This window comes from Lonchura striata, chromosome 5 (genome assembly GCF_046129695.1).
Source record: "Lonchura striata isolate bLonStr1 chromosome 5, bLonStr1.mat, whole genome shotgun sequence".
NCBI classification, from domain to species: domain Eukaryota; kingdom Metazoa; phylum Chordata; class Aves; order Passeriformes; family Estrildidae; genus Lonchura; species Lonchura striata.
This window is the reverse complement of record NC_134607.1, coordinates 53,963,727-53,989,720: the sequence shown is the minus strand read 5'-3', so window position 1 is coordinate 53,989,720 and position 25,994 is coordinate 53,963,727. Positions and strand designations below refer to the sequence as shown.

The 25,994-nt window shown below is 39.5% G+C and overlaps 1 protein-coding gene across 4 annotated transcripts in view; it reads left to right on the top strand.

Annotated features, from left to right (window-relative positions):
• The window catches only part of TMCC3 (transmembrane and coiled-coil domain family 3), a 133,111-nt gene that overhangs the window by 82,345 nt on the left and 24,772 nt on the right, over nt 1–25,994 (top strand). The window contains exon 1 of one of the 4 annotated variants that reach the window (XM_021527980.2): nt 5,504–5,705. The exons of the other annotated variants lie outside the window; for them this stretch is intronic. Coding sequence (XP_021383655.1) covers nt 5,628–5,705 — 78 coding nt within the window. The 5' untranslated portion in view covers nt 5,504–5,627. Of the gene's footprint in view, nt 1–5,503; nt 5,706–25,994 lie in introns of those variants that run through there. 4 annotated transcript variants of the gene reach the window in all.

The following is a 25,994-nucleotide window of genomic DNA, read 5'->3' as shown; positions in this document are numbered from 1 at the left end:
GTATTAACTTACAGAGCCTTGAGGAGCTCAGATGTCAGCTACCCAGCTACATGCCACCTCAGGGGGACTGCAGGCACTGCTGCAGATGGGTTATGGTGGCACATTCCAAGAGCAATTCTTGTGCTCATGGACTCTGTCTAGTGTGCTTGTTTTAATTTGGGATAAAATGTTACCCTGATATAACTACCAGAATATGAAGTAATAGGAGATTCAGGCTGGCTGTCTTTTTGGCAACAGCCTGAATGGTTTGGATGCAAGTTCTTATTTGTGTTTTGGAAGGGGGTACACCTTTATGTGCCAGCAGGCTGCAGCTGTTCGTCCTGCATGCCTTGTGACAATGTCAAAGTGGCTGATTTGGGATTAAAAAGCTGCATACATTCATTCTCAGGCAGCCACAAATCACATACTATGAGGCAGAAGAAAATTTGTAAGCTGGTGACTAGCAGCCATTCATGTTGCTAGAGGGAGAATTCTCTACTTGTCTCTGCAACATGGACTATCTTTAATGTAAATAGCTGGGCTCCAGGCGAGTTCTTGGGTATACAGAACAGTTGGCATTTCAGTCTGCTACAAAGGTGGCTCTTATTCACAGCATTTGAAATGCAAAATACTGCCACCATCCAGTAGTTTGCACTATCGTTGTCACTCAGCAGCAGCAGTGAGAAATTATGTAGCTGAATTTTATTAGGTTGTATGAGAATGAGGAAAGGCCTTGAAATTGCCTCTCATCACACAGCAAGGGACACACAATAGTATGCAAGGGAAAGGAAAAAGAAGAAGAACTTCTGTTACCCTGAACTGAAATTTTTCACTTGCTTCTCTATACTTCACTCAATATAAGTGCATCACACTAATATATGAAAATCTTTGTTTTGCAGTTTTTTACTGTGTAGAAAATGCATACTCACAAAGTGTCCAGAGCTATTCTATTGTGAAAGCACATAGAACATTTCTTAATCAGGAGAGGATAGGAGGAGAGGGGTTAATTTAAAATATTAGTTTGATATCTGAAAGTTTATCAACATCTTCTGAATGCTTGTCACAGCTTGGCAATGCAATCTGCAAGTCTTAGTGTGATCCCATGGCAGTTTATGGTGGGTACAAACAAGCAGAATATCTCCTTTGCTGTGGGTGTGGAAGGTTCATACTTTGGCAGAGGAACTGGGAACTGTGACAGTGCACTCAGGGCTAGCTGCAAGACCAATGCCACTCAGCACTATCCCACTTGACCTCAGACTTGGAAATGACTAAGAGTCTCTTTTCACGTAGACCCTTTCCCTGGAGGCTGGTTGATGAAAGCTTTTGGAAAAAGACTTGGAAGACAAGTTAAAAAGTCTCTTAAAAGAAGCCCCAGTATCCTGTTTAGAGTACAGATGTTACCATTGTGGGGAAAGGGACCTTCGTCTTCTTCCTGTTTGTACCTTTGCCAACATACCTTTGACATCAGATATTTAATTACTCCCCATAAACATCAGAACACAACAAATAATAGCACTTTTAATTCTGGAGGAGTTCAAGGTTCTCCCCATGAGAAAGACGTGCCATGCTTCTCCTTTTGCAGATAGGGTAGTAGAAGACCAAAAATTAAAGTAAATTGCCAAGACCCAGATTCACGATAAAACTGGAAAGAGAATGAGGCCAAACCTTAAGCCAGCCTCCAAATGAAAGAGTTTCCATGTTTTCCACCTCTATAAAGGTTTGTTTGGGTTTTTGGGTTTTTTTTGTTACTTCCTATTGTGTGTACCTGACACCATCTAGGTGATTGTATTGTGTGGGAGCTGGGTTTTGTTGTTTGGGTTTGGCAATCCCAAATGTGTACTGGCACTTCTACTCCCTCCATGGCCTATGCATAAGTCACTATGGAAAACTGATGGCTTGTAGATGGGAGTGCTGTGTCTGCTGTGCAAGCATTACACATGGTCATGGGGCAAGTAAGGGATGACAAAGATGCAGTCTCTGAAGAGAAGAGTGAGACATCTTGAGAAAGCTCAGGCTCCAGCTGACAGACCTCCTTTGGACAGTGCCTTTGCTGCACCTCCAGAGATTTGATTTTCCTAAATCATGGCAATACAGGCAACTGAAATATTGATGTCTGTCCCTCTGAAAACCAAATATAGTAGTGAATACTGGTGTGCAGTGATCATAAGTTTTTACTAGACCTTCTAGGCATCACTCTTTAAAATGTCACTTTAATAAGGTAGGCAAAATAGTGTAAATACCAAGAGTTAAGCATTGTGGACCATGCCATCACGTTGAAGCGAGGGAAAGCACTGGAAAAGAATGGGCACTGACAGCTGGGCACTCAGTGAGAGATTTTGAAGTATTTGAACTTTAAAACTGGCATAATGGATGGCCAGAATGATTTAACATTTTATCATTAATTTAAGCCATAGAACTTAATGTTTAACATACTTTCTGAGAAGAATAAAGGATAAGAGAATGAATCTATGGTCTACCATTTCTATTTAAGTCACTGTGAGTCCAGCTTCATGCTCCTGCTGCTGTCTGGAAGAATTTACTCTAGTGGAGTTAAGGTTTAGAAGAGAGCAGGTGCAGTGTGTGGGAAGAACATTTATTTAAACTCTGTGGGCTTTTGAAAATAAGAGTGAGAGAAGTACCCAGTGAAGCTCTCATTAGTACTGTGCTGTGCAGTATTCTGCCACGTTCAGGGCATCACGTCTCTGTTTTGGAGTGAGAATGGAGAGCTGTACAAACCAGCTCTGTGTTCAGAAGGAGGGTAGGTGGTCTTTGTTCAGCCAAGCCAAATGAAATGCATTCTGCAAATGTACCATAGGAAAAGAACATGCTCCTGCTCCAGCTCAGGAAGGACCTAGTGGCCCATGTGTGAGAAGGAAAGGTAAAAGGGGAAAAGAGCAGCCTTTGGTCAGAGAATTGCATTGCACCAATTTGACATAAATTCTGAAGACACGGATGATTTAAGTCCAACTTATGAAAAGAACCATTTCTTTAGATGTGACACTTGCAGATACTGTCAAAATTACAATGGCTCCTAATTCAGCTTGTGTGGAAAGACTGTCCTGACCTGTGAAACAGATGCCTCCACCTAAGCAGCTGTTTCTCCCCCCCTATGACTTGCTGCTGTGTGCAGCAGTTGTTCCTGATTGACTGGGCTGCTGTCCTGTGGTCACAGCTCCTCCAGGAGCTGCCCAATGCTGGGGCTGTCTCTGCTAGTGCAGGAGCCTTGTTTCTGGTATGCACCACTGAGAGCAGTGCCCAATCAACAGATCCAAACGCTGGGTTGGAAGGTGTGACTAATGCAACAAGAGTCTTATGAGACCAGCTATATTATGCTTTTTTCTTAGAGGCTACATCAGGACAGAGCTTTCTTTGTAAATGTAGTAGTATGTGTGTTGATACTACCTCTAAATATATATTGCTTATTCCTGTCTCTTCTTATCTTGAAGAGAAGTTTCACTGTTTTGTGGCTAGTCTGCTGGAACTATTTAAATAAGGCTGATATGTAAATAAAACTCTTAAACTTTATTCAAAAGTATGATTTACTATAAGCCTTCTATTACTAAAACATCAAGCAGTTGCAGTGTTTTATGCATCCCTATCCCAACTGCTTACCCTTTCTATGCTTTGATCAACTACATCTGGCAAGTCTTTAAAAAGTCTTTAAAAAAACCCTTAAAGTTTCTGAGGAAATAAGGGTGTTTCACCCTAGGTTCTGAAAACCACACATTCCTGTTTGGAAATGTGCAATTACTACTTTCAGTGAAAACCCCAAGCCCCACAGAATTTGCCTATTTAACTTTTTACTCACCTTTACCTCAGAGTTCCTCACCCTCTGGCACATGAATTAATGTTCATGTCTGAGCTGAAGGACTGAAAAAACAGTTTCTATTTCTGTTTTTTTCCCAGCAGCCTTTTAACTCATTCAGCTTCATAAGAATTATAGGAAGGGTGGCAAATCACCATCCATGTGCAGTATCTAGTGTTAGTTTGGTACTTTGAATACTGCATTAGGAAAATGGAGCTTCCTTTAGTAAACCCACTCAATGTTTACTTTGGGATAACTTTGTTAAAATTGATGTTAGAGTTGAAGAAGAAACAGCTGCCAAGAAGGTAAGGTCTTGTATTTCGTTTTATTTTAGAATTTCAGATCTTTAATTTATAAAGACCTCATTACTCGAAAACACTATTGAGGTCCTCATGTCATATAATTAATCTCTGACAGTACTACTATATTAGAACATATGATTCCAATTAAAAAAACAAATGGCAACAAGGAATCATTTTTTAAAGCTGCAAGGTCATCCTAGGGTAGTTAACTATGTTGATGTTTAAGTATGTTTATATACCCACATGCCTTGGGACTGTTGCTGTCTCCAGATAGAGAAAAAAAGCAGTGTGACCTGTGCTTGAGCACAGCTGTACCTAAAAGGTGAAGTCCTGCTAATCCTGCAAGGGAGCTGGCCTGACGGAATTCCAGATTTACTTGTGTAATAATTAGAGGTCATAACTCAACAAGTCTGTTTATTTCAGAAAGGAAAAGAAATACATTTCCTCTACTACTTACTGATTATAAAACAGTATTTTAGTTGCAGTTTTCAGTGGGTTAAAATGTGTTAAGTGTCACTTAAATGCATTCCTCAGCATAGAAAGTGTGAAGATAAATGTGCAGATCAGTCAGAAACTCCACTCAACTCTTAGGAATTTAAGTGCATTGGCATACGCATGCCCTGGAAAACAAGTTTTCCTGGAGCATTCAGAATTATGGTTTGAAGCTCCTCCGTGCCAGGATATTGAAGGATTTATCTCACCAAAGTAATGTGCAGAAAATGGGGCTGAATTGGTTGCTGTGCTCCACTGACCACTTTGGAAAATGCAAGCCCTGATTATTTAGTTGGTTTGACAGAATGTTGATACCATTTAATTGTCAAAATGTCTAGGCATCAAGGGCTTTTAAGCAGAAGTGCTCGGTTGTGTCCAGGGCACCTTAAGCTACCAAAGTCAAAATCTTACAAGTGAGTCTGCCCCAAACTGACGACACAATACTTCTGGTTTCTTCCTTTCTTTCCCCTTTGGACTTCTGAACCTTTAGGATATGCTGCAGTTTGAGAGGTTTCCCTGTAGCCACAGGGTTTAGGTTTGTTTTAAGGGAAGTCTAGATTGCTTGATGGTTTAACTCCCTCCAAGACCTGGATTGGACCCAACCAGCGACGGTCAGCGGGAGGAAGTGTCATCCCTCTGTCCAGCCATTTCCATGGGAGACCATCGTGTTCCAGCTCCTGCTGCCCCCTCATACACGACGGCCTTGAAAATTAAACAAACGAAGGGACTTCTGGCCCAGTCCCTCTGGCAAAGCTCTCTCCCGCTCTCACCTTCTCAGGCGTCCTTCCTTTTTCGAAGGAGGGGACACCCCAGCGGCGGGACCCGGAGCGCCGAGGGGCCGGTCCGGGTGTGTGCGGCTGGGGAGCTGCGGCGCGGGCGGGGCCGCGCGGGCGGGGCGTGCCCGGCGCGGCGGCGGCGGCGGCTCCGGTCCCGGTCCCGGTCCCGCGGCCGCGGGGCTGCAGCTTGGGCGGCCCGGGGCGGCACCGCGGCCGGCGTGGGGCAGCAGCGGCAGCAGCAGCGGCAGCAGCAGCGCGAACACACGCACAAGCATGCCGGGCAGCGACACGGCGCTCGCCGTGGACAGGACGTACTCGGACCCGGAGCGGCACCGGCGCCGCAAGACGAGGGTAAGGCGGGTGAGAGCCGGCGGCCCGGGGCTGCCCGGCGGGTTTGGGCGCCGTGCTCTGACAGGCAGCCGCCAACCTGCAGCACTTTGTGAGGTCTCCACGTTTGCTAAGCTGACGATCTAAAGGGAAGGTTTTTTCCTGTGTGATTCTTTCATCTTCATACTCTGAACGTTTTTTGCTATAGGAAAATGAAATGAAACAGGATATTGACTTAATAGAAACCAATGTTCGAGGTATCCCCGCAATCGAAACTAGAGGGATACAAGTGTAATAGAGAACTTACTCACCAGAGTCAACAGCGCCGATGATTTAATGCCGTGACTCTGTCTCGATCACAGTGGTGAATACTAGGGTTTGGTTCTGTTTCTCAAGGTTTGTTTAATAAACTCTGGAGCAGGTGATTGTATCTGGCAGCAGAGAATTATTATGGTTCCTCTTATGAAGTCAAAACAGGGCTGTGGCAGGAATAGAACTTGATAGAAGTGCACATATGTGTTCTAGGATAAAGTAAGAATATACTATATATCTATGATGTATGGCTTTATGGAATAGTTTTTCTTAGTCTTCTGCCAAGTTCGTCTTTCTTTATGTTTTGTTCATATGATATATAAAAACATAAACACGTACAGACAAAACTTGTGATCCTTTCATGTATTTAGTGGCTTTTATGGTAAGTGTTCTATTGATGAAGGCACTTTGCTTTTTTGTTTAAAATTCTTACCTAAATGTTCAGCTCAAAGACGTGTAAAAAGTGGCCCTTTCTTCCCATGCACTGCAGGAAAGGAAAAACGAGCTGACTTGGGATATTGGCAGAAATTCTGTTTTCTTTTCTCTGCTGAGATCGTGGGTCTGACAACAAATGAACTTTATGGTTTGAAGTGTAAGGATCAACTATTGGTGAGGCAAGATTGTTTCTGGGGGGTAAATGGGGTAAAGGTTTTGGGGTTTTATTTTCCAATACTGTGCATTTGAAGTATTCTCCATCCCTCATGCCTATTAATTCACAGTGATGAAAAGGAGATGGTGTTATTCAGATTGCTTCAGAATAATTATTTTTAAAATAGGTAACCATATATTGTAGCATTACTACTGGAATCTACAATGTTCTTCACAGTGTAAGGTGGTCGCACATGCTAGTCATATTGGAGCTAACAGCGCTATGCATTTCCTTTGTTCTTCCCCATTGAAAGTTGAACTGATTAGTTTCTCCTTCAATGATCTTGCTGTAAGAATAATGACTTGCCTACCTAAGTGTGGCCATGGGGAAAAGTTGCATATCTTCATAATTCTTCATAATTTTTGGCATATTTAAAGGTTAAACTCTATTCTGTGTTCTACTTGATTTGCTCAAAAGTATAAAATATTGTGGCTAATGCTGTGTTGTTTATTGTTAAAAAAAATCTCATGTTTAAGGCAATTTTATAAAAGCATTGGTCTTCTGTCTGATTTTGGATATCTTTTAATCAGAATTAGTGTTATTTTCCCTTTCTGTGACCATGAGGACTGGAAATACAACTCTATACAAGTTTAGAGTTGTATGTAATTGTGATGCTGCAGGGTTTGGGCTTTACAAGTCATGTTAAATACCACAGAACCTGTAAAATAATTGTTAGGTATGGTAGCAGCATGTTGTATGTTCCAAATAATGGTAAGACCTTGTATTAATTCTGTTTGTGCTTAGTCCAAATTGGAATTTTTCCTGAGTAAATTGCCTGGATAACTTCAACATTCCTCTTACTGCCTTAGCCATAGGAGTAAAATGGTCACACACTGGAGCAGCAAGGACTGGCAGTATTTTGTAGAAAAAAAGAAGAAATTAGAATGCTGGTTTTTATTTAGAGACTGAAGAGAAATCATCAGAGCAGCTGAAGTTAAAGCTGCCATTCCCAAACATGGATGGATAAGAATTATGCAGTGCGTAAACACAATACAGAGCTGGTGGTGGGGTTCTCAAGAGCCTGAGCAGACTAGGGAGGCTTGCTGTGTGAAGAATGCCTTGGAGCTGGATTTGGTAGCAGGATAGGACGTGTTGTAAGTAAGGTGAGATCCATTTAATAAAGTCTGGGGAATAGAGAGAGGTTAAAGTAGAAGCTGGATCTCCTAGTCTGTATAACATAGGCTGCTGAATCCAGTTTTTAGGGACTGGGTGGGTTTTAAAGGAATTCTCAGCCTATACGTTACTGCATGTGTCTTCCAAGCTCAGCTAAGGATTTTCCTTATGAGAAAGTGACACCTTTTCACTGGACAGGTAAAATGACGGTTCCAGAATTGCTGTTGTGTATACTGTAGGAAGGCATCGTTAGTTTGTAGAAGTGCTGGAACAATTTACTGTACATATAGCCTTTTGGAGTTTGTAAATGTAGAGTCTGAGAGGATTTAAACATTTTTGCTGCAGCCAAAAAGCTTCTTCAGTGTATAGCAACAGGTCTGCTCAATACCTTCTTCTTTGAGACCATTTGAAGTATGAGATACTGTAGGTTCTGCTAATAATTCTCCGTATGTCACATTTTGTGTGACAGTCCCAGTGGCTGAACAAGACGAAATACTTTATTGAAGTATAGTTGGATCATTCTTAACTTAGGAGAGTCAGTGCTGCTGCTGAAGGCCAAATATTGAAGGAGAGGCTGCCCTTTCTTCTTGGATGTTCTCTTCCTTGGATGAATCATGAGAGAGTCCAGCTATGCTGTGCAAGGCAGTACTGAGTGGGGCATAAAACCACTATTAGTAGTGGAAGTGTAGTAGAAGTGTAATAGCATTAATGCCTTGCAGTTCTGCTTTTACGTGGTGGGTATAGTTTTATAGCCATGTGGTTTCCTTAGTTCTGGAAAATCATCCATCTCCAGATTTAGGAAGGGTGCCCTTCCAGGAGACTTTGCCTACCTCTCCTTGACAATAGTACCTGGTTGCTATAATCTGGATTACTGCAGATCACCCTGGTGGTGCAGGTGAAATCTGTGGACAATGCAGCCATGCAAAATGTTTCCGATCTTCTCTGCTAATGCCAGTTGCTGCATCTTCACTGTGCTTAACATCCACTACTACCTGATGCCTGCAACACTTCAAATACAAATCTTTGAAAAACATTCAAAATCAGGACCTAAGATATGAAGTAGGACAATATGGGAAGAGGAGTTGCATTTTTAGTTGTCATGAACAAAGTACTGCTCTTGCTGGAATATAACTGGCAGGATAGTTAAAAAAGTGTCGTAGTGCTTTCTTAAGGGACTTGATTTTGCAGTAAGCATTGTGGTGATCAGTAAGCAGACCATGTGTGATCAGTAAATCCATGCAGATGTCTATGCAATTGCAATAGTTCATATTCCTGAAGCTTAAACTAGCCTGGCTATGCTAACCCGTGCCTCACTGTGCTGACTTTTGCTTCAAGAGCACTGTCAGCAGTGCCTTTCAAGGCTCTATAAGAGTCTGTTAAAGCTTTTTTTTTTTAATCTGTTGATCAGGACATTGCTCTTCACTCTTGGTATCTTACCCATTACTGAACAAGAACTCTCTGTATTTCATCAGGAATATAAATTCATATGTATGGCTTTGGAGGAGAAAAATCCTTTTCCACTAAAACACATAAATTCCTTAACTGCATCCCATCAGAAGTCTATGTAGAAGTACTTTTAGCAAGTACCAGATGGGTTTGAGAGAGACACAGGAAGGCCCAATTGATTTCTTACACACTGGAGCCAATTCAGAACTTTCTCTTTATTAGTGGAAAACAGAATTGCAAAAATCCTTCCTTTATTTGAGACAAATGCAAAAACCTTACCTGGAACAGATGTGGTTTGTTTATTAATGAATAGAGAAGCTAATTTCAAGCTTCTTGTTCTTTCAGCCTTAGTGAGACTGGCAGAAGAATCAGTGGTTTCTTGGATTATTTAATTCTTATGTGATGACACATATAAAAGGCTTACACACAAAAAAAAAAAAAAAAAAAAAAAAGCCCAGAAATTCACTTCCTTTCTACTGATGAAAAAGCATTCTGTGGAATCTCTTCTCATTTTCCGTGTCTCTCTTATGATCCCTTTCATTGATCTTGTCTATAGGCAAGGCAGACTTTAATAATCCCTTCTCATATGTGTGTCTTTCTAAGCCTCTAATCACTTTCATCATCTGTCCTTGAATTCCCTTTATTTCTTAAAATCTTCAGTGGGTTTGGAGGAAATTACATAAAGGAACCTAAAAGGATTAAAAACAAATAAAAACCCCAAACAGAATACCCCACCAAAGTAAACAAAGCAAACAAATTGAACAACAAAACCCCACCAAATCTAACTAAAACAAAAAACCACCCACAATTTTAGGAGACAAGGAGATTTAATCTCCTGGTGACCTTTTAAAGACAAAGATCACTGTGGAAGACATGCCTGTTCTGGGCTTTTGTAACCTGTAACTAAACCTCCCAATATTTTGTGCTCTTAGATCTTACACACACTTTCCCCCACAGTTCCCTCAGGTTTGGACATAAGATGAAAATAATTTCATGAGACAATTTTGTTAGGACCTCCAAGCTTTGGTTTTAAATCCACAGTATAATTAGAAATGTGTGGAACCTGTCAAAAGGCCTGCATGATCCAGGGGAATTGGAAATAAAAGAGAGAAGCCATAATTACAATATGAACCCAAAAAGACTGGCTAGTTTGTTAGAACTGAAGAAAAGCCTGGTTTGTTAATTTAAAACAGTAAATTATTGATTCTTTTGTCATTTAGAACTGTTTAAAAACTTCTTACTTTTTTCTTCCCTAGTGCCAGAAGGGAATATTAGGAAGTTTCCAAAGTTGGAAGTTGGTTTTGCTGGGGTTTTTTTTTGTTGGGGTTTTTTTTGGTTTTTTTTTGTTTGGTTTTTTTTTGAGTTTCAGAATTAAATGCACCCAAAAGCTAAAGGGCAGTGTTAGGTCAAATGAAACAAAGGGAATTTGTTTCTGTACAGCTTAGTTTGGCATTGTTCTGCTCCCCTGATCCTGCAAGGTGAACCTCTTTGGTAGACTTCTAGTCTATAAAGGATGTGTTCTCACCCACTTCATCTTTTCCCTAACCCAATAAGACAGTTTTAAACAATCAGTAGAATGGAGGATGCATCTTCTTTTTAAGGTTAAACTGATTTTAAGTTTGGAATCTTTATACTTAGACCTTTCATAATTTTTGGGTTTCACCTGGAAAATTCATGTCTCTGAAGACTATAGAGTCTTTGCTGTGCTGTTGATCCATCCTCATTGCAGTGGATGGTATTGCTTAGAGGACTGGGGAATTCTTATTGCCTTTTCAATGTTAGGTATATGTATAATAAAAAGTCACTGGGGGAAAATTGCCAGCTTTCTGATTTGCTTTCCTTTTGAAGGATGTATAATTGTTCTTCAGTCAGGTTGCCAGCAGTGATGCTGGGGGATGGCAAGAGCTCCAGATGCCTGCCTTGCTTATTGTCATAATTTCCATAGGTAAGGCTTTCACTAGGCACCATCTGGGTCTGCACAGGGGCTGAGCCTTCAAGGTTTTGGTGGGTTTGACATCTAATCTTGTCCAAACTAAAAAGATTCCTGCTGCACAATGTCCCATTTTGGTACTTTTGGGAACACTAGCAAGTGTGCCGCTTTCATCTTCACCCCCACAGTAAGTATGATTTTGGGAAAAACTTGTGTGGGAGATTAATTTCTATGTAGTGCTGGGGAATGGTGGAACATAATTTTCCCTTTCCACTTGTGTATCCAGGTAGAGAAGCTTTGCAAAAGAGCTTTGCAGTATTTACTACTGAAAAATTTCTGTTCTTCCCTTAGTCTGAAAGAGGGAGGATTAATATGCAAAGCAAAAAATTAACCTGGTGATCTAAAACCTTCACATATAGGACCAAGTATATACTGGAATGTCTTGAACCTTACCAGACACTCAGCAACAGAGAACTCCTCTAAAGAATTTGTTACTGTAGAAAGCTGGAATTAGGCTTTTTGTTTTCAAAAAAATTACAGAAAAGCTTAATATTCATAGCTTGCTCACTTCATTATTGTTCTGTTTAGAAGTTGCGACTGGATAAAATTGCAGAGGGCAGAAGTTTTGGAAACCACTGGTACTAACATTTGCTTACGTACCTCTCTATTAGATAGTGTATTTCAATGGACCTTTGATATAAAGTATTAAGCATCAATTCTTGATAATTCTCAGTAAACCTTTACTATAGTAGATATATTTTCCTTGGCTTTTCCTATTTGTGTACAGTTTAGGTAACAGTTGCCTTTCTTTGCAAATATTTATTTCAGTAGCTCTGGATGAAGAAGTTATGCTGGAGATACAAAGAATTGACACAGTGCTATTGAATTAAAATGAATATGTCATTCAGGTAGTGATGAATTAATTGGAAACTTTTGATTAACGTCAGGGGCCTATGGAAGCAATCTGAGATGAATTAGAACAGACGTATGGAAACTCCTTTATATAATAACTTTACAGGATGGGAGATGCTGCTTCCAGTTGATATTACAATCTCCTTTAGCTTAAACCAGAATGGTGTAGGTGGGTTTTTACTTTGTTTTTGCTTTATAAATAAATTATCTTGTAGTGGGTTTGGCTAAAAATGTATGGAAACCTGTTTTGTTTCCTCACAAAACTGTGGTAAAAAGAGCATCCATTGTGTGTGCATCTAAAGACTGCAGCAATTAAACACTCTATTTATCTATGTAATGTGATTTTTTTTCTTTTTGGTTGAAGTTAATAGAAGTATGACTATCAAAAAGGCTACAACATGATTGGCTTCTCAAGCACTAAATAAGATTTTTTTTTTTTTTTACCTGCTCCTCCTGTTTAAAGCAAGCCTTTATATCATGATGGAAGTTGGTGTTTTAAAGATAGGGAAGATGGCAATACTCTGGAGTTAACGTATACAACAGATGTTGATTTATAAGGTTAGAAAAAGCATTAAATAGATCTAGTGGAAGTATAAGACTTCCATTGTTAAATAAACAAACCAAACCTGATATTGCCTACTTCCACCTAAAAAGCAAGTAACACAGCTTACAGGAAATGTGAGGAGTCAGAGTTTTAGGGTCTTGAGATTATTAAATATAAGGAAATTTCTAAGTGGGCTTTAAGCTAGTCTACAAGAATTACTGTTAGAATAAGAGAAGCCTTGTTAGGGTGAGTTGATTTAGCAGGTTTCTCTGGTTTTACTGCATTCACTCCCTTTATTCCAAGTTATTCCAGTACATGTAATACAGAAATTAGAATTCAGCTAGTGCTCATTGTTCGAATGCAAAATGATATAAATATGCAGAAATTGTACTGCTTTATACCAGCATGTCTGTACAGGTGAGTGATGTGCAAAGATCAAACTGACAGACCAATTACAACTGACTCTTAACATTTTTCTAATTCAGGGCAGTACAGCTTAATGTATTTAAGTTTGCTGAGGACTTTTTAAGATTCACTGTTTCACCCTCACTTCCTAGGAAAATAATTATTTCATACGAAATGGGAGCTGTGGGGCTCCAGTGGCCATTGACTGTGTTTTGGATCATTGTTGACAAGAAACTTTGATTGACGGTTGCAAGGACAGGTGGAAGCTTTGGAACCTATTAGGATCAAACCCAGTACTACACTGAAAGAGACATTTAGTGTTAGAAGAATTAAATTTACGGATCTTATTAGTAAGAGTTGCCTAGGTCAGGTGTGAGGATCTTTCTTACACAAGAAAGACCAAAGAAGACTTGACTGTTCACTCCTACACAGCTGCTTCTCCAGTCTGCAGCACTGCAGGGTGCCACCTTCATGCTGACAGCTTTTCTCAAGCTGCTCAGAGCTGTCTTGTACCAAGTCCATTAGGGGCACCCAGCCTGGTGCTCCTTCACCCTCCCTGTGGCCATGCTGTGCTTACAGGTACTGCCCCCAGCACAGTGCCATGCTCCCTCACTCCCTGCTGAGGGGCAGGGAGGTGTGGGTGTGACTGGGCAGCTCTCAGCAACTGTGGATATGTTCAGGGCAATAGCAAGGAATGGAGAAGAAAATGTATTTGCAGCCCAGAACAGAGCTCCCTCCAAAGGCCAGGTGTAGTTTGCTTTCCCCCCTTCTTTAGTCCACACAGATGACTTGAAAACAAAATGTTTCGGTATTTGATATTACTTCAGCTACTGATACATGTGCATAATATGGGATTCCTATGTTTTACTAGAGCTTTTGGCAGGAGTAACAAAATACTGTGTTGTGGTTGTCCCTGATACGTTTTATCAGAACAGTAAAGTATGTCTTCATCAGGTTTCTAATTTCTTTCTTCTCCCATGCCTGCCATAGGAAAAGGAAAGAGGATATCTTTTTTCATTCCCCTCTCCTGCCTCACTACCTTAAAGAAGAAATCTGACTACATCTTGTCACCTGTATCCAAGTACTTTTTTGGAGCAAATTACAGAATTTCACTTTGATGAACAAAAGAATTGCAGCCTTCTCCTAAAATAAGAGTTAAAAGGATATTCTTAATTGTCTCTTTTAAAGCCACATAATGAATGTCAGCAGGCTGATTCAAGCTGCCAGGCTTCTGGTCTGCTAAAATGGGTCCACAGAAATTTTACAGCAAGTTTGCTGTACTCCTGTGTTGTCCTGATCAGCTTCCTGTGCAGGTCTCTACAGTGGAACCCTTTCTTCACATGTGAATTGATGCCATAGGTGACGAGGCCCTTGTGATACACAGCATCATCACAGGCAGGTGTTGCTGGTTCTGGTGAGGGCCTGTGATCTGTACAAGAGTTATGCTCCTCTTGTCCTGTGCAAGTGGTTTTGGATTTAGCAGGCTCTTCTACCAGAGGCATGGGAAGGCTGGAGATGAGAGAGAGAGCAAAAGCATTTATAAACAAGACCTGAGGAAGATTTAAGGAAAGGGTAATAGTGAAGACAGTGAAAACTTTGGTGATCAGTGACTGTCATCTCTGGTTGCCAATAGTTACATGACGAAATTCTGAGACTGTCCTTGTTGGCTCTTGCATGTTTTGTTCCCATAAACTCTGTGGATGTGGTTATGAGTAATTTGTCTTGGGAAGCACCAAGGAGGATTACTGTCTGTAAGAGCTAGATGGTTATTGCTACTCATAAAAGGAAGTGTGCCATTGTCAGGTTATTCCTTTGTCTTTCCAGTGTTAACTCCTATGATATCCTCTCAGTGCAGAGAGAGATCCTATTGACCAAATCTTCTGTTGCTGGTATTTTAAAAAAAAATTGTTTCAATGCTTTTCTATCTGGATACATCATTGTCTCTTGCAGCATAAATTGAACTCTATTTCTCTTTTTTCACCAAGTAACTGGAAGGGCCTGAATAGCAGCTGAGTTCAGGAGGGTCAGTTAGACAGGACCTATGACTTAACAAAGCTTGATCTGAAAGTAATAGAGGGAAATCTTTGGTGACCTTCATAAAACTCAGTGTCAAGCTTTAGTTTGTATTTGTTGGTGCCAGAAGCTATGATATTTTTTGGGAGTTGGGAAGCTGGGCTTTGAATGCAGGAGCTTACAAATTGCTCTTTCAAAAGATGTTTTGACCTAGCTTGCCACTTTTCATGCATATTTTAGGTGGGACTTCTCAGTTTTTAGTGACTACGTATATTACACTGTAGCCTATGTGCAAACTACTCTTTAATTTTGAGGAATTTCTCTTGCAATGAAGGTACACCCACTTGTGCTTTGGAGCAAATAGCCCAGGCCTTGTTTGAGTTACTTTTGTTTGGACTCAACAGAGTCAGCTAGAATAATCTTTGTGTGTACTGTGCTATTATGCAGTGTGGCACTTAATGTCAGAGAAGGATGAAGTTCAGTGATTTCCTTGAAGAAAATCTATATTTTGAAAGGAAGTCTAGAGCAGTGGTGACAACTATAGCCTAAAGCTCTGGTGACATGGATTCAGGCTACTGTGACAGCTCTCAGTCCTTGTGTAATGGTGGGAGTCATTTAACCTCTCTGAAGAGTGTGGTTTCTCCCAGCATGCACAGGAGAGAGGACAAATACTGTAAAGGTTACGTATTTCAGAATCATTAGCCATCTAAGTAGATACTTAAGGAAAAAACACCTCTTACTGGTTTTGGGCTTTTAAAAACATAGAGTGAATGCATGTTCCTGCTTTCTACATCGGGCAGCTTTTAAGACTATCTGCCATAGGTGCTTATTCCTCCCGAAGGCTAAGTCTTGTGTAACTGTTTGAAACTGGGCATTTCCTCTAAAGGCAGTTGCACACACTTTGTAGTCGAGAGTGGGAAAGCACTTGCAGTGATCTGTTTAATCTCTGTTGATTTTGGAGAAACTCATTCTACATCACTTAAAGCTGCATACCTGAAATTGGGCAAGACTAAATCTAGTCTAAAAGCTGTGGCAGGGAATATTGCAAACACTGCGTAAAAGATGCAAGTTTCACTATTTTTCATGCATTATAGAACTAGATGTATGTACTGAACATCTAGACATCTGTGCCAAATTATGCTTGAGTGGGACTTAAAGTTCTTTTTGTTAGGCAGAAAAGCAAAAGAATTTTCTGGCTCTCCCTCTTACATAGTGCATTCTTAATATTACTGTTTCTTCATTTCACTTATGCATAATTGTTTTAGGAAAACTTTAAAAAAAAACAACACTGTCTTTTTGCCAGCTTTGCCATTATGCAAAAAAAATCATTGGTCTCTGATTGTTCAAAAATTTGGCAGTACAGGATGCTACCTTACCTTTCCCATTGCTTTTTCATATATAATGGAGGAAAGATGAAAAAATACCAATTTGTGACTTGGAAAGAAGGAGGGGACTATTGAATTTACCTTATTGTTACTGCAAGAATATCTGATTTTGGGAAAAGAAAGGCCAATGATTATTTTATAGACTCCCTGATAAGATGGCTTTAAAATGTCTTTGTCATGGTTTAACCCCAGGCAGCCACCAAGCCCCAGGCAGCCGCTTGTTCACCGCCCCACCCCCGGCCCTGCTCCAGTGGGACTGGGGAGAGAATCAGAAGGGTAAAAGCTGGAAAACTCATGGGTTGAGATAAGGACAGTTCAATAGGGAATGCAAAAGCTGCACAAAGGCAAAGCAAAACAAGGAATTAATTCACTTCTTCCAGCTGACAGACAGGTGTTCAACAGTCTTCAGGAGAACTGAGCCCCACCAGTTACTTGGGAAGACAAATTCACTCTGAATGTCTCCCCTCTTCCTCCTTCTTTCCTCCCTATATATAGTGACTATGATGCCATATGGAATGGAATAACCCTGTGGTCAGTTGGGGACAGCTGTCCTTGCTGTGTCTCCTTCCAACTTCTCGTGCAACCCCAGCCTCATTGACAGTACGAAAAGCAGAAAAGGCCTTGGCTCTGTGTAATCACTGCTCAGCAATAACAAAAACATCTCTATATTATCAACCCTGAGTTCAGCAGAAATCCAAAGCAGAGCTTCATCCCAGCCAGTTGTGAAGAAAATTAACTCTACCCCAGCCAAAATCTGTGCAGTCATACAGAGTTAAATTCACTTTGTTTATATCCTGTGCACATTGCAGTAAGTCCCTTAATTTCTGTTTTTAAGAGGAAATTTTTCTCTCTGATTTAATCCAGTATAATTTGGTAATCTTAGGGATGTGATCTCCTCATAGTTTAGTGAGACAAAATTTTAATATCTGTGTCTGAATACTTATTTAAAATTTATGTCTATGTGTTTCTATGTAAGGCCAAATATATTGCTTATGATGTGACTGTTTTGGTGACTAACAGTCTGATGGACTGATAAATACATTAGTGAAGGTAGGGTTACTGAATTGGAAATGGAAGGAAATTCTCCTTCCAGTATGGTTTTGATCAGCCTCATGTCATAATATACTCAACCATTTTATCAGTGTGGTTTAAGGTTGGAGAGAAGCTTGGAAATATTTTATTTGAACTGAGTTTCTGAAATTCCAATGTAAGGAGCAGTGAACTTTCCATATATTTTACTAGCCAACACATGAAGCAATGTCTTTAATTACTGTAATAATTACTCTTTGCTAAATTTGGGGAAGCTTTGATTTTAGAGTGTAATGCCTTGTACCATTTATGGCTGTCATTAACCTATTATCAAGATCCAGTTCTGAGGCTTCTGTGATAAACTTGCATCATTCTCTAAATGTTTTTCCTTCCTGGAGTAGGTCCATCTGTTGTCATTATCTTTGCAAGAGCAGTAAGATTTAGGAGACTGTCATGTTAACAAAGGTACAAAGTGTTGTCCACTTAACAGCTCATTTTCCAATGCAAAAACCCCTTGGCATTTTCACAACAGATGTGCTCGGGTTTTTTTTATGGTGAACACTCAGAAGTATTCCTTAGGCTAACACTATGCTGAGCTTTCTTCTGTCAGCATCACTGACAATTCAATTGATGAGACTTCTGGCTAAAATCATAGTGTTACATGCAAGAGTAGAACCCATTTAGCCACTGAAATACTAACATTGTGAATAAAAAGAATTAATACATGTTACTATTGTAATTCATACTGGCCATTAAATCCCGAAAGAGGATATGTCCTGAGCCAGTATCAATGTGGTAGCTCACAGATGAACAATTATTAACAGTGACTTCCTAATCTTCATAGCCCTTACCTCTGTTCTGCCAATTTCGTCCTTTCATAATGATGTTGAAAAACTACAATATCTGTACAAATTTCCCCAGAGATGGAAAACTGCAGGGACTGGTATGAAATGTAGGTCCCAGACAGAAAAAAAAAAAAAAAAGCATTCTACATATTTCACATGGTATAATTCAGCAATATTTTTTCCCACAAACAAACATTGGAGGAAAAGATTGGTCAGATTTCTAAGATAAATATTCATCCTTCTGTTCTGTTTGTGCTCATTTTTGTAAAAGGAAAAAAAGTTGCATACAAATAAAATATGGAAAGGGTATAAATATTTTATGTTTTCAATGTATGTCACTTATGTGCCAATAACAAGGAGGAACAGTTGGTTGTAGAAGAGAAAGATCTAACTGCAAGTAAAGAGAGTAAATCGAGATAAAATTTTTATTTATGGTAGTTTTCAAATTACTTTCCAAACCTGAGGAACAGCAAAAATACATTACTCCCTTGGAAAGGAAGCCTATTAAGTTTATTAATGTAATTCAATGTTAGGAGCAAGGAATTTCTTTAAGTCATTTGTTTCTCTCCTGGAAATTATTTTTTATGTTTCCTGAGGCTTTTTTATCATTCAGATTTGTTTAAGAATTATATTCTGCCTAGTAAATATGACAGGAGAGTAGAGGCTTCAAAGGTAATGAGCCCAGACATGTTGTGAAAATGATTTTCATGTGTCCTCACCAGGCACCTATCCATTCTTGAAGGGAATGGAAGTCAGAGATAATTTTCCTGCTATCCACTGACAGGCATGCCAGACAATCAGCAGGCAGACAGTTTAAGATTATCCAGAGAATATGCTTTCTTGACCATTCTTTGGGCCAGAAAGTTTTTGCAAGGCACACTATCAAAATTGAAGCCATTATAAAGGACAATTAAAGACACTCGAGCAAACAGAAAATACTCTGTAGCATTTTGGGGGCGTAAAAGAATCTGAGGAATGGTGTGAGGAGATCTGGGAAGGTGCTGCTGGTGTTGTTGCATTAGGAAATAAATCTAAAGTCCATTTGTTACCACATTCCATTGTTTTTGCTGAACTAGTGTTTCTGTAGGATTGTGAGGGATTATACAACATACTGCCCCTGCCTCTTCTTCTCTAGCAATTCACATGTTCAAGCTGAGCTCGGGCTCAGATCTTTAAGTGGTGCCTATTCAGCCGGTGATCAGGTGTAATGTGTGCCTTCTGATCACAGAATCATAGACTGGCTTGGTTTGGAAGGGACCTTGAAGATCACCTACTTCCAGCCTTCCTGCCATGGGCAGGGAACCTTTCGCTAGCCTAGGTTGCTCAATGCCCTGTGCAGCCTGGCCTTGATGTGCCTGACAGGGTCTCTGTCTGTGCCATGGAGCTCTGCCACAAAGGCAGCTTTATACTCTCATTTGAATAAAGCTCCCATATCATGAGGGTAGTGATTAATTGACAAAAATATGTTAATAGCGAAAACTCAATTGTTTTCTCAAAGTGCGTAAGTGAAGGTGTTCTAGCATCTTCAGTGTCTTATGTTGGGCTGCAGAAACAAAGAGTATACCTTAGGAACATTGGGAAGGGAATTTTGACATGAGTTTAATATCCCAGCCAACTCTTGTGCTTTGAGCAGCAAACAGGTGGTCAGAAAAAGGAGTGTGAAGGGAGCACTGCAGGTGCCTTCAGACTGAGACGATGTGCCTTTGGGAAGGCAGTGAAGAAGCAGATATTGACAGCAGAGAGCTTTGTTCTGGTGTGGTGCTTGGTGTTACTCAAAGTGCTTCCTGCTGCAATTGATGTGCGGTGCTAATCCTGTATCCATTCCATTTTGATGCGCCTCTTTTCTTACCAAGTCATTGCTCTCTTCATTGAGAGCAAGAGCAGTAGGAAGTGCTTATGTGGGTGCACATAGACTGCATCTTTGAAATTATGGTTGCATTTCTTATTTGAAACTAAAACCTTAGTCTCAAACAATTGTTGCTCTTGATTTTTTCCGTCCATGTTTCATGAGCTTATGTAAGATTCACAGAGAAAGATTCACAGAAGACTAGTGTTAACTAAATTAACAGATATGTTTCATCTTGCAGGGGGATAAATGGGAAATTCTTGTCAATCTATATTTTAAATTCTGTATTCATTGCTGTCTAGTGATTTGTTTGATTTGGGCTTTTTTTTCTGTGAGTAGATGCACTTAATTCTGTTTGACAGTGTTTTAGTGTCTTCAGGTGCATAGTAAAGTGGTGTTCCTGATAATTTTTTTGAAAATCTGGATTCATCCATGCTTGTGAACACAAATAGCAATTGATGTTGGTCAAATATTTGAAATGCCTTTCTGCACTGCTTAGCTGCCACACAGTGTGGAAGAATGGCCTTTACTGAAGTAACTCTGCTGCCTCTGAAAGTCTTGATCTAGAAGTCTTGAGAGAGGTCTGAGCTTTTCATTATGCATCATTCCTGTGCATGACATCCATACTTCATTTTCATGACCACTGAAGCAAGAAAATCATGGCCTTCATAAAAAATTAAAAATTTTGCTTTTTTTTTGGAGTGGGTTGTTGTGTGGTATCTTACCAAATATTAAGTGTTTTAACAGCTTGCCTATACTTCATGCATTTTCAATTAAAAAAAAAAAATGTAACTTAATATGTGTTGGACTTTGCTGCATAAAAGGCTGGATACTGCAAGTAATTTTTTAGCTCTGGTTCAGTTTTTGCTTGCCAAACTTTAGACATCCCTATTAAGATTCATAACCAGAAGAAGTGAAGCTTCAGGTGAAGAAATAACTTTTTTTTTTTGAGAATTTTCCTATTAACTTTTCCAATATAGAGCAGGCTTGTCCAATAAGATGTACCAAAGATGTAACCTGTTTTGTGCAGTTGCTTTCTGTGCTCTAATTGATGAAAATCTCTTTCATTATTATATTTCATAGATAAAAAAATAAAATCAGTAGAATTATAAAAGAAAGTGAAGTGTTAATTGTTGTAACCAACAGCTAGAGTTCTTAAATGTGTATGTACACAGAGGATCTCAGCAGTTAGAGGCTGTCATGGCTTGATTTCAACCTAGAGTGCCATCACCTCTCTTCACTGCTAAATTATTCAGGTATATAAGCCCATTCAGTCTACCATGATTTTAGAGGTAACTAGATGGTACTGATTCTGTTATGTGTTTACTGAAGAGATAAGAACAATGTATGGAAAGCAGGTTGTGCCTGCAGTCCATTTAAATGTTGTAGCTTGCATGCAGAACTGTTTTCCAGGTTATTGTTGTCAATATTAAGTAGTTATGGATGTTTTTTGGATAAGCTCCATTCAGATCATGGCTGGTGGAGCATTACAGCATAGTTAATCTGCTAATGGGAGAGATGTGTGGCTTGGACACTGCTGATTAATAATGTAGCGAAAAAAATGGTCCAAAATAACTTTTTTACAGGAATAGGACAAATACTAGACTTAACATGTGTTCTCGAAGTGCTGCAGCATAAGTAGGCTGCTGCTGAATTAAAGGAAAGGAGGCTGTTGGAGACCTTGAGTATTCCCTCCCATCTTGTTTGCTGAGCTCCATGGGAACCTGCATTTCTGAAATGTGCCCTCTGTGCCTCCTGAGGCTGATTGGCCCCAGCACTGTATGGGATCAGGGCAGCAAGTTTGCTGCTGAAGAATAAAAAAAGCAAGCCCAAGTATGCAAGGCAATATGCTAGTGTGCCCTCCTGTATTTCTTCAAAACACATCTGTGGTGTGGGGACAGCTTTCCCCTTCCTGGGGCATGTCCTTGTTGTCTTACTATCTTTCGTAATGTCTCCACAAATCTCAGGGTCCAGGGGCCCTAATTCTTCTGCAAAGGCAGAGGAATGTCATTGTCTTAGCTGTCACTTTTGTGGTTGGGACGTCTGCCTTGAGGCTGTGAGTTTGGACATGTCTTAAGCTGAAAAAAGCCTAAAATCCAACTGTTTGTTTCTTGATGGACAATCTTGGCTGATAAATAAACCTACTTCCCCCATGCTTTTTGCTTGAAGGCACATATGACTGAACATGTAATTAATCTGTGATTAAGTAGTTCTTCTCCACTGATTTCTGCACTGAAGTCATAATACATTTTGCGTCTGAATTGATTCACCTGGCAAGAGATTGTGGTACCAGTGTCCTCATTAGTGAGCTACTATGGAGTCATTGCAAAGGAATCTCTGGAGGAAAGGAACAAATTATTCAGGAACACACATTTTAAAGTATGTGACAAAAAGAAAAAAGAAATCAGGAAATTACTAAATGCATCTCACTTGGCAAAGTGACATTTATTTTAGTACAAAGTCTTCAGACTACCTGCAGTAGTTCTCTTGTAGGTTGTTTAGAATCATGGCTCTGTTTCAGTCAGCTAAAAATACTTTTGAAGTATTACTTACAATCTTTACAATCTTTGTTATTTGACTTCACAAAAGAGACACAAAAAAGATGTTGGGGTTTTTTTTTTTCATTATATAGGTAACACAGTCCTTTATTAATTTCTGTAATATTAAAAATTAAAAGTTTGGGGGGGAAAAGTATTGTAATTTTATAGTACAATTGCAATAACATTCCTGTCCTGCAGTATCTATAGCATGGTGCAAAAGTAACTTAAAGCAGATGTTGTTTTTGTCAAGATGTTGTTTTTGCTTGACAGGCAAGTGGCAGCCTGGATGGCCTCAAAAGTAGATTTTGTCTGATAATAACTTAGCACTTAAACTTTCAGTGCTGGCCTGTGTTTGTTTGGGTTTTGTTTGTTTTGGTTTATATATGATCCCTTTCATACCTTTTTGTGTTTGAGAAGCAAAGGTGCATACACAAAAGCTTAGAGAGAAAAGTTTCTTCAGGTTTGTGAGGATTGCTGAGTGGCAGAGCTTGTTACATGGCTTTTGGAGGTGCTTGTTCTGCTTTTGCATTGGCTCATATTCCTGCAGCTGCATTGCATTGCTGCAGTTTGCTTGCTGTTAGACTCCTAGAGCTGCTGTTCTGTTCCTTGTAAAGTTGTGTAACCTAAAGTGTGTCTTTACATTTGATAAGGAATCTTTTGAGAGACTAACAACTACCTACTAGAAAGATTGTACTTGGATAGGGAGATGATTTGCTTAAAATTTCCCAATGTCAATGGATACTGAGATGATTTACAGGAAGTTGTACCACTAGTGAGAAATTACATGGTTCTGTTAGAGTGTTAGATCCTAGATTCAAAACTCCTTGTCTCTGAGATGAGAAACATCTAAATTGAGTCAACAAATTTTTGGGAGTAGGTAGATTGTTTAGAAGTTCTGGGTGGAGGGGAAGGGTACTCACCTATTACAAGGTATGTTACTAGAAAAGTGGGAGGGAAGCAGTTATAGAGAAGGAACTGAGAACTGAAGAGTTCACAAAAAAAGTAGAGAGATAAAGGAAGGGGGGAAAGGGTAAGGGGAAAGCCTTCTGCTCACATGAATAAAATTCAAAATCTTTTGTTTAGCCAATAAGCTGCAATTTGAAGCTAAGTCCCTGTACGTGGCATCCTCCCATCATTCAAGAAGGTCCTGCAGTGTCCTCCCTGATCTTTACACTTAAAAAAATTCCAGGTCTTCGTGCTTCACCCAAAATAGGGACTAGTTCAGCTTTCACCTATTGAAGTGACTACCATCATCACTCATGGATGCCAGCCATGTCATGCATAAGGTACAGTGAAGACATAAGAGCCTAAGTTATGATTTTTAGGTAGCAGAATCGCTATGTGCAAGGTGTTAGATTCCTGTGGTATCAGACTGGGGATGAAATTTCACCTGAAGTGGCTGCAGGAGCTATGTGGCATCTAAATGTAAGCACAGATCAAGTATCTGTGGTTGTCAAAGACACGCTTTATTTACTTTTGGCCCATCATGAGTCCTTGGATGTTTCAGTATGGAAGAAGTTGTGGAACTTGCTCTTCTGTGGACAGGTGATTACAAAGTCATCTTAAGAATGTATGCTGAATTGGACTCTCTCCTCAACTCCAAAGCACATTCAGGAGGAAACACTGACCGAAAAGGAAATAAGTAAATAATGTTTTAATACTTGGAATTCATAATCGGTTTGAAGTAACAATGTGATGATTACATTTCATTATTTTTATCTCTCACTCGTATTGCCTGTCAGTGTGTCTACGTGCTTTGGGGGTGTGGAGAGAATCAAGTTTCTGTGGAACAGATCATTGAATACACCTGAAATTACTATCTCAAAGCAGGCTTTGAGATATAGTTTGTCACTGGAGCTTCTCATGCAACTGCTAAAGTTTTTCTAGGATTGGCCTTTTTGCAGATCAGAAGTACAGCTCAAATCATCGTGGCAGGTTGTGCCAGGGACAGGTATCTAGAACTACCAGTTACAACTTTTGAATTCCACTGGGAACAATGTTAACTCTTCAAAAGCAATCATAGACTCAAAATACCCCAACTCTGAAAATATTACTCTAAAATTATTTGGATCTTGTTAGACTTGTTCACTGTAATACTGGCAGGCTGCCAAGTCTGTGGGAGTGATTTTATGTATGTTCATATGTAGTAGTCTCTTAGAAGACCAGTCTGTTAGTGATTCTACTGACTCCCTTACATTGTCTTTGAGTTACACTGTGAGATTTTGTCTGACAGCAAGATAAGTGCTTGTAGTTGGGTCTCAGCATTCAAGGCAGTAACATAATTTCCCTGGTTGTTGCTATGTGCAATGAAACTATAAACCTTCTGAAACAGTGCTTTTTCCAATAAGTACTTCCAGGGTAATTTATTTTCTTTCCTTTCAGATAACAGTAAAACTTTAAGGAACTTGTGATCAATTCTGACACAAATTTTACATTTGATAGTCCAATATCACAATATTGTGGTATTTTAAACATAGTAAGAACTTCTATTATGTGTTACCTTATGTTACCCAGAAGTCATCTAGCAAACTTAAAGGACAGTGTTAAAATGGTAGAATTTTTTTATTATATCACAAGTGTTTTCAGTTATTTCCATGCTACTAACCTGCACCCCAGCTCTGCACTCTAAACAAGGATGCATTTGCAGTGTTATGTATGAATCTTTTAAGACCTGTATTAGGAAGTTAGTACCAGAAACTAAACATCATTTTGATTGCACTAAAGGGACCTAAACTGGCTCTTCAATGAAAAGCTAAATAAATTACAAATCATTGGTTGTATTAGTCTATTTTTCCAGTCTATTTTTTATTGCTTTTAGTAGTATTTTTAACTTTTCAATGTGCTTATAAGTTGTTACTTGGATATACTACCCTATAGTGGTTCCTATACATGTGGGTAAGCCTCTGAAAATATTTGAACATATATCTGGATTTATTTTGGTGAATTTTCAGCTTTTGGCTAGCAAACAGCTCTTACAGAACAGGCTTTTTCAATATATTACATCATATATCTTTCAGACTATATGATTATTGTCTAAATATTGTTAAATTATGCAGAGGAACATAACACCTGGTGCATTTATTTCTGTGCCTTTATTTTTATAACACTCTTGTTAAAGCAGTAAATGAACAAGAAAGATAATAAAAAGCACATAAAAAGCCTACAGACCAAATGGGATGAATAACAAAGTACGTCAGTTCATTCCATAAAGTTAAAATGTTGCAGTGTTTCCTGGTTAGTACCAGAAGCATATGTAGGGACAGACTTCAAATCTACATTTGGAGAGTAGAGTGGTAGAAGCTGTGATTTACTCTTTCCATTGTGAGAGGTCAGGGTTCCATACA